This window comes from Carassius gibelio, chromosome B11 (assembly GCF_023724105.1).
Source record: "Carassius gibelio isolate Cgi1373 ecotype wild population from Czech Republic chromosome B11, carGib1.2-hapl.c, whole genome shotgun sequence".
Lineage (NCBI taxonomy): Eukaryota > Metazoa > Chordata > Actinopteri > Cypriniformes > Cyprinidae > Carassius > Carassius gibelio.
Window position 1 is genome coordinate 7,878,540 of NC_068406.1, and position 16,922 is coordinate 7,895,461.

At 38.2% G+C, this 16,922-nt stretch overlaps 2 protein-coding genes across 3 annotated transcripts; one reads left to right on the forward strand and one right to left on the reverse strand.

Annotated features, from left to right (window-relative positions):
• The first annotated feature begins 72 nt into the window (after positions 1–72).
• On the forward strand, positions 73–6,160 carry LOC127968209 (R3H domain-containing protein 4). The gene is made up of 8 exons (XM_052569235.1): positions 73–244; positions 1,096–1,250; positions 2,299–2,417; positions 2,491–2,605; positions 3,272–3,357; positions 3,491–3,576; positions 3,755–3,810; positions 4,822–6,160. Exons 1-8 carry the CDS (start codon positions 201–203, stop codon positions 4,923–4,925), a joined length of 765 nt encoding a protein of 254 aa, XP_052425195.1. The 5' UTR covers positions 73–200; the 3' UTR covers positions 4,926–6,160.
• A 2,815-nt stretch (positions 6,161–8,975) lies between these two features.
• Positions 8,976–16,852, reverse strand: LOC127967770 (uncharacterized). 2 transcript variants are annotated; one of them, XR_008155823.1, is made up of 3 exons: positions 16,525–16,852; positions 9,191–16,378; positions 8,976–9,044 (listed from the first exon to the last, which is right to left on the reverse strand). XR_008155823.1 is itself a non-coding variant. In XM_052568432.1 (2 exons), exon 2 carries the CDS (start codon positions 15,691–15,693, stop codon positions 9,712–9,714), a length of 5,982 nt encoding a protein of 1,993 aa, XP_052424392.1. In that variant the 5' UTR covers positions 15,694–16,378; positions 16,525–16,852; the 3' UTR covers positions 8,976–9,711. The 2 variants fall into 2 exon arrangements, 1 of the variants encoding a protein (XP_052424392.1); XM_052568432.1 differs by having other exon boundaries at positions 8,976–16,378.
• Positions 16,853–16,922: the final 70 nt, after the last annotated feature.

A 16,922-nucleotide genomic window follows, 5' to 3' on the forward strand; every position in this document is an offset into this window, starting at 1 on the left:
ATATAATACACAACTTGTCAAATTGGCTATTTATTGGCTGAAATGGTTGTCAAGGCTGCTGGGTCTCCCAAGCTCCGCCCATTTCCACTAGCATTAGCCATTAGCCATCTCGGTTTACGCCTGCTGATCTGGACCTTTTCTCCCTCTAAATTTCATTGTTTTTTTTTGTCTCTGTCGTGCTGTTGTGAGAAGTCTGTGAGATGGTTTTGTTAAATAGCAATAGCAATGAGGAACAGGATTTAATGTAAGTGTATTTTTATTCATTTTTTTACCGGTAGCTAATGACCTGATTTGTTTCCGCACATTCACGTCAGTTGTTTTTGTTAACCGGTAAAGCTCATTCGCCAAATATAAATAACAAACACCAGACACGTCTTTCAAGTCATCTTTGCGTTCACTGTTCTGCATTATTGAAATAAGTGATGTATTTGTGTAAAACTGTGTTCGCGGTTTAATGAGTGTTAATGTCATTTAAATGGATGGCTAAGTGACAGCTCATTATTTACAGAAAAACAGCTGCAAGGTTATGGTTGAACTAATCAAACGGGAAATAACTGGAATATCTCTATAAACTGTTAGAACACAAACCATAATTCGTTATATGCAGATTATTTAGTCTAAATGTTTGCCATAATGTATTATTCGTCTTCACTGAACGATTAAAAAATATCTAATACACCATAAAACTCATAAGACAAAATCAATAAATGCATATGTTTTTGCAGAGATGAGCTGTGTCCTGTTTTCATGGTAATGCATTTGGACTGTAGCTAGAGCTATAAATAAAGCAGACGAGTCGCTCTCAGCTGAAGGAAGTGTAGTCTTATCACAACTAATAGATATGACACATTAATTTAGCATGTGCAGGATCTTTAGCTTCTTAGTACAAATGCACTGTTTATATATTTATGTATTTGTAATTTAGACCAATATCCCATCAACTACTGTTGGCCAAATCCTGAGCTTTTATAAATGAAAGAGAGAACTGGGCAGAGTAGGTTATGGGACGTTTCTGTCATGTTAGTGACTATGAATAAACCATTGGAGAGAATGGTTTAATACAGAGCACATATCTGATATCTGTTTGTCTTGCAGCCTGAATGAGCCGCGCTGCTCGTCTCTACCCAGCTCTCCTGCAAAGCGTGCTTCTCCAGCCAAAAAGAAGCAGTTTTTTATTAACCAGGCCATTCGTAACTCTGACCTCACTCCCAGAGCCAAGGGCAAGAAGAGTCTGAGACGACAGGAAAACAGTACGGTTTGCTTTCATTTTTAATTCTTCCTTGTATTATTCATGTTTATTTGAATATTATTTTAAACTACTTTATTCATTATTTACTACACAGCAAATGTTTAACCAAAAATGAAAATTCCGTCATCACCCCCATGCCATTTTAAACCTGTGTTTCTAACTTCTGTGCAACACTTAAGGAGAAGTTTAGCAGAATGTTCACACGGCTCTTTTTTTTTTTTCAAATATGATTATAGAAAATACCAAGCTTCAGATGTGACACATTTTATAGGCTATATGACTATTTATGCTTATAACATGGCACTCGTAGCTTAAAATTCTAGCATTAAGGTTCTGAAACATTAACAATATTTCAGGAAGTAAGAGGTCTATTTTCTATAGAGTCGATCCATATGAATAGAGCGGTTTAATCAAAAGTCTTATGAAGAGACTTATATGTATATGCTATACAGAGTATACGAAAAAGATATTTTCGCCAAGTTACCTCAAGATTTTTCTATGGTTTTTTTTTATTTATGGGTTAGTTCTATAGTAAGTATAAATGGATGTTATCTAGTCATTTTGCTCTGTGATATAAAATATACACACCCATACTGAAAAAAAAATAGTAATAATATTATTAAAAAAGTATGTTTGCATTTTATGTTGTACAACAAAACCAAGTATTGTGAAGTCATGTTTTACCACAGGCGCTTATTTTACTAATCAGTTGAAAAACCCCAATATAAAAAAGCCATAGCCTCTCACACGAAACTCCCTAATACGCAGATTTCTATTGCAATGAGTAGAGTACCTTAAATTAAATATTAAATCTTAGTAAATGCAGAGAAAGTGACTACATCTTGTTTATAGTTTGAACATGGTGCTAGCGGCGCCAACATCATGGGTTCAATTCCCAGGGAAGGCATGAACTGATGAATCCAGTGTTGCATTAGATGAAAGAATGCAGACAAACAAATCTGGTGATTAAAAAAAAATACATTCTATTTGTTACGGAGTAAAGCTTTTGTAATGTTTTGGAACCATCATTTTTAACTGCTTCGGGGTAGCTCGTTTTCTGGACAATCTTTTGGAACGGGACGAGTGCTCTAAAGAGGACGGTGAAGGACATGAAACAGCTTTGCCCACCATCTTCACTGAAGCCTGCACCAATGGAGACTATGTGGAGGTAAAGCAGGGTTCTTCAACTGCTCTGAGTTAGGGGATGTTTTACCTTTAAATGTCTCTCTCATGTCTCTCAGTACTGGAGTGATTTTATGAATCGTTCCGGGGAGGAGCAAGAGCGACTTTTGGCTCTGCTGGAGGAGGAGGCCCAGAGGACCCACTCGGACAAGAGCCATAAAGACCAAAGAGAAGGTCTGACAGTTGAACAACACACGTCTAATGATGTAAAAGAAAGCCAGAGAGGCCTTTCTACTTCACATGGTCTTTTACTTCTAAACCGCACTCAGGCACTTCAGTTCACCTTTTAGTTCTTCAAGATGTTCACTTTTACATTTAATATCAGTTCATCATATTGACATTTGAACCCAAAAACTCACTCTCATGTCATTTCAAACCCATGTGACTTTCGTTTATCTTTGGATCACAAATGAAGATCTTTTTAATGTTCTCTAATCATTTTAGTCCACTCTTTCAAAGTCTGTGCAACCAAAATCTTCATGCATTCAAATCGTAGAAGTAATCCATATGAATTGAACCATTTTATCCAAGTCTTCTAAAGAGACACGATGACTTTATATAATACTGACCGACACACATACACAGAGCACATCATTTATGATTAACCGAAGCTCTACAGTGCTTGCTTGACAAATTAATAAATCATACTTTTAGAATAGTATGATGTTTAGATGATATTGCTTTTCATCAAGTATTCCAGATGTTTCACTAGTGCCACAGTTTTTGTGTCTGTCAATGCCAAAAATGACAAACTTCATCTTTATTAATTCAATGGTGGGCAGATTATGTCTTATTACACATGACATATTAGTGACGGTCATTCTCCTTTTCGTCGTGCAGTAAATCCTGCCTTCAGTGCTCAGGAGTGTTTTCAGAGAATCGATCGGCGGCTGCGTGCCACGCTGAGACGCAGACAGATTCCCATGGTGACTCTCTTTGTCATTTGCTTGATCTTTGTATTTCGTCTTGTAACAAGTAATCCCTCTAGATCACTTTCTCCTGTCCTGTCCTATTCTTTTTTTCTGTCTGATATCTGTTCATCCATTTCCTCTGTTCAAGGGAGTGTTGGAGGGTCTGGAGTCAGATCTGCTGGGATTCTTCGTGGCAGATCCACACTCAATTTACATAACCAAACTCAGCAACAGGTGCACAGACTACCACAGTTAATGCATCTTTCACTTCCACAGACTAACTCAGACCGCCACTAACTAGAACTTTATACATGCATGCTCGAAATGGTGGTTCAGAAATGGAAAGAAGTTGCAATGTGAGTGTATGAATAGAATGGCACGTTTTGATTCAGATGTATCTGTGTTTGTTCAGTTATGAGCGACTGCTGCTTCATGCCATCTGCCAGTACATGGACCTGACCTCTGCTAGTGAGTGAACTTATACATTATTCAAACATTGGAAATATGTGACCCTGGGCCACAAAACCGGTCTTAAGTGACTGGTGTATATTTGTAGCAATAGCCAAAAAACATTGAGTGGGTTAAAATGATCGATTTTTCTTGTATGCCAAACATCACCTCTCGGCCAAATATTGTCAGATCCTAATAAACCACACATCAATGGAAAGCTTATTTATTAAGAATTAATTTTTTTATGGTCCAGGGTCACATATATGTTTTTTTTTCTCATGAGGCTATTGTGAATTTTTGATTTGTTAAGGTTCTTAAGCATTTAAAGTTATTGTCACTTATATACTTAAAACTTGTTGTGGTTTAATTAAAATCAAAATTAATTTATAATCTGCTAGCACACGTTTCTTTCGTTGATGTTACCACTAATACCGTACAAAACAAAAATGCTAACTTTTGTCATCTAATTAACAATATTTTCAAATCGGTCTACATGTACAAACTTATGTTGAGTTTTTAGAGTTTCAAACAAACTAAAACTGAATTAAGAATAACGGTAGTACTTTATTTTACAGTCCTGTTCCTCATGTACATACTAGGTATTTATTATAGTAATTACAATAACTATGTAATAACTAGGTACTTACCCTGAACCTAAATTAAATTAAATTAACATTTCCCGGGGAATCGAACCCCCAACCCTGCGCTTGATAGCGCAGTGCTCTGACAACAGGAACACTAAACCTACCTGAACCTAACCTTACCCCATGTAGTTACCTTCCATTACGAGAACTTTCTTAGATAAGTACACTGTAAGTACACTTTAAGTACATGTAAGTACACATACTGTAAAATAAAGTGCAACCAGAAAAACTATGTAGACTTGAAAGAAAACCTAAAAATGATGCAAGCACAACACAAAATATAAAAAGTAATAGTATCCCAAAAGTACAAAAAATAAACCCCTCTGGTTTCTACAACGGGAGAAAACCAGGTGTAATGAAGTGTTTTGTGTGTGGTCTTCTGCAGGCTCTGACTGTGATGGTGCTCGGCAGACTGAGGTGGTCAACAAACAGGAAGAGTTCCTCCCTCCACAGCCTCTGCTCTCTGTCTACCTGGAGCAGCTGAGCTGAGCTGCTGTGGATCCTGCCACTGATACTCATCCAGCCAGAACCTGCACCACTGCCCTTGAAAATAAACCTCGGCCTTGTCCTGGCCAGTATGAACTCTACACATGGCATCGTGTCATTGGACCTGGTCTGCAGGCCTTGGCCTTTAGGAGAGACTGTGCTAACTAGATTATTGTACTCAGTGTCACTATCTCTTTCATTCCATTTTTAAATGCATTTTGGAGCATGTATTAGCATATGTCGTTACTACAGCTGTCTTTATAATTGATTCTTTTTCCATGTTGCAGACAGAATGTTTACATTTACTGTCATGGCATCCTTGTAGAGAAATAGGAACATGATTGTGTGACCTCAAGAAGAGGTTGAAAACGGTTTGATAATTATTGTTTTTGATCACCTTGACTTGAAAACGAAATGTAGTGGGTCTAGAAATGCACGTCCATCTCTGATGTTATATAAGCCACAGATTGTCACTTTCAAAAACATATAACTCAGGCTCCTACAAAAGAATGACAATGTATGAATCTGCACGTGTCATAAATTATATGGTTATGCAGTTATTGTTAATTTATTCCCGTGCGACCTGTTTGTTCTTACTGCACAACTTTTACATTTGATTTGTGCAGACTGCTAATTAACTTCAGCCAATCATGCCTGACAACTGAGTGATAGTAGACCTTTTATACTCAGCATTCTGTAACTTGAATTTGAGTAGAACAGTACTTCGTAATTAGTCTTTTTTTTCCATTTAGGATCTGCCAACATGCACTTGTAGCTATGCCTTACCTGTACACACCATATTTGTCAGTTTTGCATTTTTGTATTTATATATTGAGCCTTTACACCAAGGTTATTATGGTTTACATAATAACCTTTATATACCATCAAGGGTCCTGAGACACTTGAGCAGTTATTGCATTGGTGTTTATAACCAAAGTGTGTTTGTGTGTGTGTGTGTGCTGATTCTCAGGCATCAGCTGTCATGAATGTGGACTTTCAACATTTGCATTACTCATAAAATCACCTGAAAACCAGGTGGGTTCAAACATTTTGAAAGGGAGAGTGGTGTTTTGGGAATATTTATACTTGTGTTAAAATGTTTGAGTTAAATGCTGTTTATACCATGGTGGCAGAATACGAATATGTACCATAGAGGTTAGAGCACTTAATAGTACTTAGTTTTTGTCTGTGATGAGTATCTGTACCTTAGACAATTTAAATACCAAGTTTTTAACTGAGATCGTATTATGTGATTATTTTAGCGATCAGATGCAAGTCACGTGGATTTCAAAATTTTGTTTTCTTTGGCTAAATCACCTTTTAGATAAGATGTCTACAATTGCTTAAAAATAACTGCATTTACCATGTACAGATAAGTGCGTATGTATTGTTTTATTGTTATTTAATATTAACATTACGACATGAATTGCAGTGAAACTGATATACAGTTGAATTTATTTATACCATATGTCTGCAAATTGATTCTGTGCCAGCAGGAGGCGCTGTTGGAGTGGGAGAGATTGAGGTTTCATCGAACACTTTTCAAATCACAATTATTCTCATCTGCATACTTCCTTACATTGTTTGAAGACAAATATGAGAAGACAGATGCGAGTATAAATGGAAGCTGAAGATGAAAGACCAACCTTTCACACTGACAACCCTTCATTCAAAACTGAGCTTGAACTCGAACACTGTGACCAGCAGGAATCAGTATCAGTCATGGTGAGCTTCTTTCCAGAGCAGCATCGAGACTCAACATGAGCAACATACAAGATAAGAAAGGACTTCAAACCAAAACATCAGTATTTTATCAAGTTGAGCTTTATTGTCATTCCGCTACATGTTTGGACCAAAAAAATCTGGGTGTTATATTAGACAGCAAATTAGCTAAAATCATAAGTTAAAGTTACATTTTATTTGGTCATTAGTATAAAATCAAGTCTTCTCGAAAGGCAGTTGATTCGAGCATGTTGAGTTAGTGATGCTATGAGTTTAACTGTCAATAACTGTCAATAAGTGGCCAATAAGTGAATACTAACTACTACACTACTTATAAATATTTTTTGCGCAAATGTCTCAATAAAATATCTACAAATGGATGTAAAGAATCTGTGATCAGTCAAAAACCGTAGATGCTGGTTCAATGGTTCAACTCTGAGGGATGTTATCAATGAATTCACATGATCCATGGGTTATGAAGCCTTGTCAAGTCAAGTCAAGTCACCTTTATTTATATAGTGCTTTAAACAAAAAAGATTGTGTCAAAGCAACTGAACAACATTAATTAGAAAAACAGTGATCGATAATGTCAATAATGCAAAATGATAGTTAAATTTAGTTATCAGTCAGCTCAGTTCAGTTTAAATAGTATCTGTGCAATCATTTGCAATCAAGTCAATGATATCGCTGTAGATGAAGTGTCCCCAACTAAGCAAGCCAGAGGCGACAGCGGCAAGGAACCGAAACTCCATCTGTGACAGAATGGAGAAGAAACCTTGGGAGAAACCAGGCTCAGTTGGGGAGCCAGTTCTCCTCTGACCAGACGAAACCAGTAGTTCAATTCCAGGCTGCAGCAAAGTCAGATTCTGCAGAAGAATCATCTGTTTCCTGTGGTCTTGTCCTGGTGGTCCTCTGAGACAAGGTCTTTACAGGGGATCTGTATCTGGGGCTCTAGTTGTCCTGGTCTCCGCTGTCTTTAAGGGCAGTAGAGGTCCTTTCTAGGTGCTGATCCACCATCTGGTCTGGATACGTACTGGATCCGGGTGACTGCAGTGACCCTCTGATCTGGACACAGACTGGATCTCGTGGCCACGGTGACCTCGGAACAAGAGAGAAACAGACAAATATTAGCGTAGATGCCATTCTTCTGATGATGTAGCAAGTCCATCAGGTGTTATGGGAAGTGTTCCCGGTTCCGGTTTACCTAATTAATGTAGCCTAAAAATCCTTTAACGGATTTGGATATTAGGAGCATATATAATTATTCTGTTTATCATATATGTTTTTAAAGAAGTCTCTTCAGCTCACGAAGCCTGCATTTATTTGATCCAAAGAACAGCAATAGCAGTAATATTGTGAAATATTTTTACTTTTTCAAATAACTGTTTTCTTAAATGTAATTTATTCCCATGATCAAAGCTATATTTTCAGCATCATTACTCCAGGCTTCAGTGTCACATCCTTCATAAATAATTATAATATACTGATTTGCTGATTATCAATATTTAAAACAAAAGAGTATTCAGTATTCTTTGATAAATAGAAGGATCCAAATATCAGCATTTATGTGAAAAAAAAGGCTTTTGCAACATTATACACTATATCATTCAAAAGCTTAGAATCCGTATAATCTTTATTTTTTTTTGCAAAATAAATTATAGAAATGAATATTTTTATTTAGCAAAGATTATTTAAAATGATCAAAAGTGATGATAAAGACATCATTTTAAAAATGATTTCTATTTCAGATAAACGCTGTTCATCTGAACTTTCTATTCATAAAGAAATCTGATGAATGAGCAATTGTTTTCATACAGCACGCTTTTGTCCATATTAGGAATTTCCTGGTATGGCTTTCTGGGCATAATCTACGCCCCTGGTCATGTGTAAACCAGGTTAAAGAGATGGGTCTTTAATCAAGATTTAAACTGCAAGAGTGTGTCTGCCTCCCGAACAATGTTAGGTAGGTTATTCCAGAGTTTAGGCGCTAAATAGGAAAAGGATCTGCCTCCTGCAGTTGATATTGATATTCTAGGTATTCTCAAATTGCCGTTCAAAGAGCTCATTCAAATACTGAGGTGCTTAACCATTCAGGGTTTTATAAGTAATAAGCAAGATTTTAAAATCTATATGATGTTTAATAGGGAGCTAGTGCATTTCTGACAGAACCGGGCTAATATGGTCATACTTCCTGGTTCTAGTAAGAACTCTAGCTACTGAATTTTGGACTAGCTGGAGTTTGTTTATTAAGCATGCAGAACAACCACCCAATATAACGGCTCCTGAAGTTTTTCTCCGTGATTAGAAAATAAACACGCTTCAACTGATGCCTTCAGATTCAGATTTTCAGTTTTAATGTCTGTCCCCTTGTCATCACAAACATCTGAGAACCGTGAAAAACTAAAGAATAAAAAATAAAATTGCAATTACATTTGTGATGAAGTCATTTTACATTACATTGTAGATTAATCATATGGCTTAAACATACTAATACACAAAATACCTTAAACTATACACAAAATTAACCAAAACACAAACAAACATACCGTGTGCTTTCCAATCAGGATTCAGGAGACATTAGAGATCTTCTTAACAAACAATCTTATTAATCTTTTACTTCTTACGATCTTACACTTCTCCGTTCGTGATCACCTCGTGCTTTCCCAATGCTCAATGCAGCTTATCAAACCACGTGACCTACATACGTACAATGCTACATATTTTCACCAGTAGGTGTCACTATTGGCAATTGTTAAACATATACAATACTCAAATAAACATTCAATTATTAAACAACATTTGTAACAAACAAACAAATACTTTTAAAAAGGGTAACAAAATATTCAGCAAGAAATAAACCTTTTCTGTGTCAGCTACACTGCCACCAAAATTACAAGGATTTATGAAATTACTACCTTTTAACTGAAATCAATTAAGCCTGTAATTTTCCTATAAGCTGTCAGTTAACTTTCATTCTTCTTTCAACACTTTCAACATAAGAGTTATTTTCATTTTCTTTGAACAACACTACTCTGTATGTTAAGACAACTGTGTGTATACTCGTAGTCTAGGAATTGTTCTCAACTATTACCACTATTTTTTGAATTGGACGTTCCAAAAGAGTTATTTGTGTCAATCTCTCACCCTTTTTACCTAACTTACTTTGTCCCATTTGGAGTTTAACCTTTCTTACAAGCCCATCATCATCTGCACTTGTCTCAACAACTCTAGCTAACCTCCATTCATTTCTGTGAACATTGTCCTCTTTGACAATCACTACATCTCCAATTTGAACATTTCTTCTAGGTTTGTGCCATTGTTGTCTGAGGCTTAAGTTGGCCAGGTATTCTTTACGCCACCTGCTCCAAAACTGCTCTGACAAGTATTGCACTCTTCTCCACCTTTTCCTAGCGTACAGATCTTCACGAATAAATTTGCCAGGAGGAGGCAGAGGCACTGATGTCTTCATCGTAAGCAGATGATTAGGAGTCAAGGGCTCAAGACTCTCTGGGTCATTTATTGTGTTAGTCGTAAGCGGACGATTATTCACGATTAACATTGCCTCGTAGAAGAATGTCCTCAATGAGGTGTCATCCAGTCTTCCTTTAGCTTGTGCCAGAACAGCATTCATCACACTCCTTACTGTTCTTATCTGGCGTTCCCACACACCTCCCATGTGGCTTGCTTCAGGAACATTCATAAGGAAATCACACTGTTTGCTTGCAAGATAGGTAGAGATCCTCTCTTGGTCTAGATCCTTCAAACCTTTCTCCAGCTCATTCCTTGCCCCCACGAAATTTGTGCCTTGGTCGGATCTGATCTGTCGCACGGCTCCTCTGATTGCTATGAAACATCTTAAAGCATTCAGAAATGCATCAGTAGTGAGATCTTCTAACATTTCTAAATGTACAGCCCTGGAGCTCAGGCACGTAAACAACAGACCATATCGTTTGAATTCTTTCCGACCTTGTTTCGTGTAGAAGGGGCCAAAACAGTCAATACCAGAATACAAGAATGGGGGTGATGGTTCTACTCTGTCAGCTGGAAGGTCAGCCATGCGCTGTTCTTCAACTGGTCTGCGCAGCTTTCTGCATGTAACACAATTTTTTATGTATTTGGCCACTACATTGCTTGCACCCATTATCCAATATCCACTGGATCTGAGCTCATTTAAGGTTTGACCTCGACCTTGATGTTGAATTTTCTTGTGGCAATAGTCAAGTATCAGCTGTGTGACAATGCCTTCCTTAGGAAGAATTATTGGATGTTTCAACTCCAATGCTGCGTTAGACTTTCTTAACCGACCTCCAACCCTGAGCATTTCATTCTGGAGAACAGGATCAAGTTGGTATAACCTGTTATTCTTCGGTAGCTTAGCAGGGTTTTGACTGAGACATTTCAGTTCTTCTTCAAAGGCTTCTTTTTGTGCTGCCTTGATGAGCACAAGAGCTGCTTTCTCTCTCTCCTCTACACTAATGAACCCTGATCTGTCTCTTTTCACAAGTCTTTTGATTCTAGCTATAGCATTGATTGCTGTATTCCAATCTGAGAATCTTGTTAGTCTTTCAAGAAAGTTGTCTCTTACACAGGCATCTGTTTTCAGGACTTTTACCTCAGGGTCACCTACAAGAAGCTTTGGTGAAGTTTTATGAGTAACAATTTCCTTTTCCCATAGAAACTTTGGGCCTTTCAACCAACTTGAGTCAATTAGATCTGCCACCTTGGAACCCCTAGATGTACAGTCTGCTGGATTTTGATTGGTTTCCACATAGAACCACTGCTTTGGATCTGTAGAGTCTCTTATTTTCTGGACACGATTAGCCACAAAAACATGAAAGCGTCTGGCTTCGTTCTTGATATACCCTAATACTATCTGGGAATCCGTCCAGAAAAACTCTTCATTTATCTCCAGATCTAGCTCTTCTCTAAGAAGATGACTTACTGATGCTGAAACTGTGGCTGCAGTCAGCTCAAGGCGTGGTATGCTGAAAACCTTTGTAGGGGCTACTCTGGCCTTTCCCATGACCAGCGCACAATGCACTTGCTCATCAGCAACAGTCCTGATATATGAACACTGTCCATAACCTTCACTGCTGGCATCTGAAAAATGATGCAGTTCAATTTTCTGGATTTTGCCCATATTTTCAGGAATGAAGCATCTTGGTATTCGAATCCTTTGGAGATTTTCCAAGTCATGGAGCCATGTATCCCACTTTGGCTTCAGATCAGAGGGAAGAGGTTCATCCCATCCTACTCCTCGTTTACACATTTCTTGGAGCACTCTTTTTCCAACAAAGATGTAGGGAGCAAGAAAACCTAATGGGTCGTACACACTTGCAACCACTGATAGAATTCCCCTTCGAGTAGCAGCCTTTTCAGTAAGGTCGACTTTAAATGAGAATGTATCAGTCTCTATGTTCCACTTTACTCCCAGTACACTCTGCATTGGAAGCTCATTGTAGTTCAGATCAACATCCTTTACCACACTGGCACGTTCACTCTCTGGAATTGCATTCAAAACTTCTCTGCTATTGGACACAAACTTGTGTAAGCGCAGTTTTCCTTTGGCCAAAACATCTCTTGCTTCATTAATCAACTTGTTGGCTTTCTCATTGGAATCAATGCTGACAAGACCATCATCCACATAGAAGTTTTTGCGAATGAAGCTTGCTGCCAGTGGGTAGTCCTTCTCATATTTGCTGGCTAGATATTTCATGCCATAGTTCGCACACCCTGGAGAGGATGCTGCTCCAAAAATGTGAACTCGCATGCAATATTCCTTGGGTTCCTTTTCAGTGTTCCCTTCTTCCCACCATAGGAATCTCAGAAAATCACGATCCTCTAGATTGACATGAAAGCGATGGAACATCTTCTCCACATCGCAAACAATAGCAATCTGATGCTCACGAAATCTACACAGCACTCCAGTCAGAGTATTTGTTAAGTCTGGCCCTGTGAGTAAGTGGTCATTTAGAGATGTGCCTTCAAATTTGGCTGAGCAGTCAAATACCACTCTTATTTTCTCTGGTTTTCTTGGGTGGTACACCCCATGGTGTGGGATGTACCATGTACTGTCTTCTTTTCCAGTGGTAGTTGCTTCTTCAGCATCTCCATCTCTAAAGACACTGTCCATAAATCTCACATAGTCCTTTCTGTACTTAGGACTTCTCTCCATTTTCCTTTTCAAATATCTCAAACGAACCACAGCAAGCTTCTTATTGTTCGGCAACTGAGGACGCTTTCTGAAAGGTAAGGGCATTTCCACATGTCCTTCTCTGTTGTGTTGAACCCTTTCATCCAACTGTTGAAGAAATTGAATGTCCTCCTGAGATATTGTCCTCTCTTTTGAATCTGTATCCCGGAAGTCAGCTTCTAATGTCCTGATTATAGAGGCAGGTGTTATAGCTGGGAGTTCCTTCACCGATATGCGATGACAGAACCCGGTTACATCTCTAGAGCAACTATTGGGAGCTATGGATCCCACTATACTCCAGCCTAAGTCTGTTTTGACTGCGTAAGGCTCGTTATCATTCCCTGATATCACTTGGGTTGGCTTTAGAGCTCTTGGACAATCATAGCCAATTAGAAGCCCTACAGGACAATCCAATAGATCTGGCATTTTGTCTGCAACACTGAGTAGGTGGGTCCATTTCTGAGCTTTTTTGCAAGTAGGAATGCTATCTCGTTCCAAGGGAATGTAGTCTTGAGTGTAAACTGGTGGCAACTCAATGTACTCTTGCAAACTATAGCCTCTCACTCTTAGTCCATCTACTCTCTGACAATCCTCTATCGTAGCTCGATCAGTCATTGTGGACAGCTTTAATTTCACAGGTTCTGTATGTACTTGAAGTTTGTCGCAGATGTCCTGATTGATGAATGTATTACTGCTCTGCGTGTCCAGCAATGCGTAGGCTAGAATTTCTGGGCTGTCCTTTGTTGCACAAGAGATCCATACTGGAACTATCATTGAAGTGCGATAATAGTTGTCCATTCCCACACTACATAAGCTAATGGAAGCCCTTTCGTCAGATGAAGCTTCTGGTTTTCCTCCTTGAAAACGTTCTTCATGAAGTGGAGAGGGATGACTTTGCCTGCAGATGTTGCAAGTTGCTCGCTTTCTACAGTTTTTGGAGATATGGCCGACTCTCAGACAACCAAAGCACATCTTGTTGTTGATGACAAACCTTTTCTTCTCCTCAAGAGGCATTGCCGCAAACTTTTCACATTTGTATATGAAGTGATTTTGCTGACAGCAGATACATTCTAGTTGTCTTTTATCTCGAGTAGCAGAAGGGTTGAGTTTGGTACTGGTTTCTCTTTCCAATGCATTAAAGTTCTTTGCAATGGGTTTAACATTTTGCATCAGAGCACTGGCTTTGAAACGTTTTTGCTCCTTTCCTAACCTTTCATCTGCATGTTTTAAAGCATGTAGAGAGGAAACAGGATTACATGCAATACGTGCCTCTTCTGCCACAAAGTCTGAAAACTCAGCGAAACTTGGGTATGGCTTTTCATCATCGAGTGCTTTACTGACATGCCTATTCCAGCGAGTTGTTATAAAGTCAGGAAGTTTCTGAAGCAATTTCTGGTTCTCTTCACAATCGTCCAAAACTCCCAAACCATGTACATGAGGCATTGCATTTTTACAGGAGATAAGGAAATCACTAAACTCCCTCAATTTCAGTGATTCTTTAGGTCCTATTTTTGGCCAGTTACTCAACTTTGTCCTAAATGCTCTTTGAACTACAAAAGGGTGTCCATAGCGTTTATTCAGGGCATCCCAAGCTTGCGTGTATGCATCTTCATCACTCCTATAAAATGTTCCCTCTAGTACACTAAGAGCATCTCCACTTATGTACTTTTTTAGATAGAAGAGCCTATGTGCTGAAGTTGTGCAGTTTGTTTCAATTAAAGCTTTAAAACAAGTGCGCCATTCAATGAACTTGAGTGGGTCACCTGTAAAGGTGAATGGCTCTGGAGCTGGAAGTTTGGTCATTGCCAGGGATTCTGTTAGGGCTTTCACTAATACAACCTCATCTACTTTAGTCTCTAGCTTATTTCCAGAGCACGGCTGAGCTAAAGGTTGAAAGGTTGAAACCTTGGTGCATGAATGGCTATTGTGTTGCAGCGGATGCTGACATGGAGGCAAAGCACATTTTTCGTTTGTTTCTCTTATTTCAGCGTTCAATCTTGATTCCTCTTCTGCGTACACACTATATTCAGCTTCCATGACTTCAAGATCCCTTTGTTCCTCCAGCATTTTTAACCTCTCTTGTTGGGCTAGCACCTCTTTTCTTTGAGCTGAGATTTCTTTTTCTCGATTTAGTTCAGCACGTTTTGCAGCTAAGCGTGCCGCTGCTTCCGCTCTTTTTACTGACATATGACTTCCCTGCTGACTTTCTTTTTCAGCTCTCGACACAGTTGATCCATAAATTGACTTGGCGTCATCTCTTTGCAGTAACTGCAGGAGTGTTTCTTTTACAGCCTCCGCATCAAACTCTTTAGTGTCAACTTCTGCGCAACGTCTTTTCAACAGTACAGTTACTTCACTAGTTACTGAAGTGCAGCTATCCATTTTCCTTCTTATATCTTGAGATGGAACGTTCATTGCACGAATACTCTCATAGGTTTGTTTTAACTCTGCTTCACGTTTTTCTGCAGTCACTATCATATCACCTAACTCGGTTTTAGAGCATTGTTCTTTCAGTTTAGATCTGATAAACTGAGCTTCAGCTTTAAAGTTTAAGTATGTGAACATAAACTTCCTTTCTCTTTTTGCTAACTCATCACGTCTTAACTCAAGCATTTTTTCTGTTGGACGTCTTTCTCTTTCTGAACGCCTAACTTCTTGCTCAACTTGTGATGATGACCCTTGAAGTTTTGTCTTATTAGCTTGCAAATCTGCATTAATTTCTGCAAGGCGTTCTTCATATTTTTGTCTTTCTGAGACATCAATTTCAGTTTCTAATTTCCCCTCTAATTGCGCTTTTTCATCTTCAAGAGCTTGAATGACTTGGTCTAAGACACTGTCTGATCTATTTACATCCATGTTGGTAACTTGGTTTAAACCACAAAATTATTCAGCCTTAAACTCTAATAGCCAGCTGTACTAACACATTGAAATTGTACAATGTCAATTATTAAACAAGTTACACATTAATCTCAACTCAGAAAAGTATTAAATGCAAAAACTTTTTTCAACCATTTGCCTACAATTTCAATTAGAATAAATGTTAATGCAACATCAACCAAGAAATTAATTTTTCAAGCTGAAAAAATACAGTCTGACCTCCAAATCCAAGGGTATCAACTCTTATTGATGACTGAATTGTCCAAACTTTGTCGCCGCCTTGTGGCTATCGGTTGTCACTGCAAAATGACTTCTTGCGCTGCTCTTCTCCACTGAAAGGAATTCAGTCACGCGAAAAGCAAGATGGAGTTTCAATACGACGAAATCGCGTTGCTCCCTTGAATGACGACATCTTCTCCTCCACTGACGGCTGCTATTTTCCACCGGGTCAACTGGATCACCACGAGGGCTGGCAACTCTTAATTTTTCACGATGAATTCTTGCACTTTAGAGGACGTGAATGCACGTTTTTCACTATAACGGCTCCTGAAGTTTTTCTCCGTGATTAGAAAATAAACACGCTTCAACTGATGCCTTCAGATTCAGATTTTCAGTTTTAATGTCTGTCCCCTTGTCATCACAAACATCTGAGAACCGTGAAAAACTAAAGAATAAAAAATAAAATTGCAATTACATTTGTGATGAAGTCATTTTACATTACATTGTAGATTAATCATATGGCTTAAACATACTAATACACAAAATACCTTAAACTATACACAAAATTAACCAAAACACAAACAAACATACCGTGTGCTTTCCAATCAGGATTCAGGAGACATTAGAGATCTTCTTAACAAACAATCTTATTAATCTTTTACTTCTTACGATCTTACACTTCTCCGTTCGTGATCACCTCGTGCTTTCCCAATGCTCAATGCAGCTTATCAAACCACGTGACCTACATACGTACAATGCTACATATTTTCACCAGTAGGTGTCACTATTGGCAATTGTTAAACATATACAATACTCAAATAAACATTCAATTATTAAACAACATTTGTAACAAACAAACAAATACTTTTAAAAAGGGTAACAAAATATTCAGCAAGAAATAAACCTTTTCTGTGTCAGCTACACCCAATAAAGCATAAAGGCATGGATTAACATTTCTGCATTTGACATTGAGAGAATATTTCGTAATT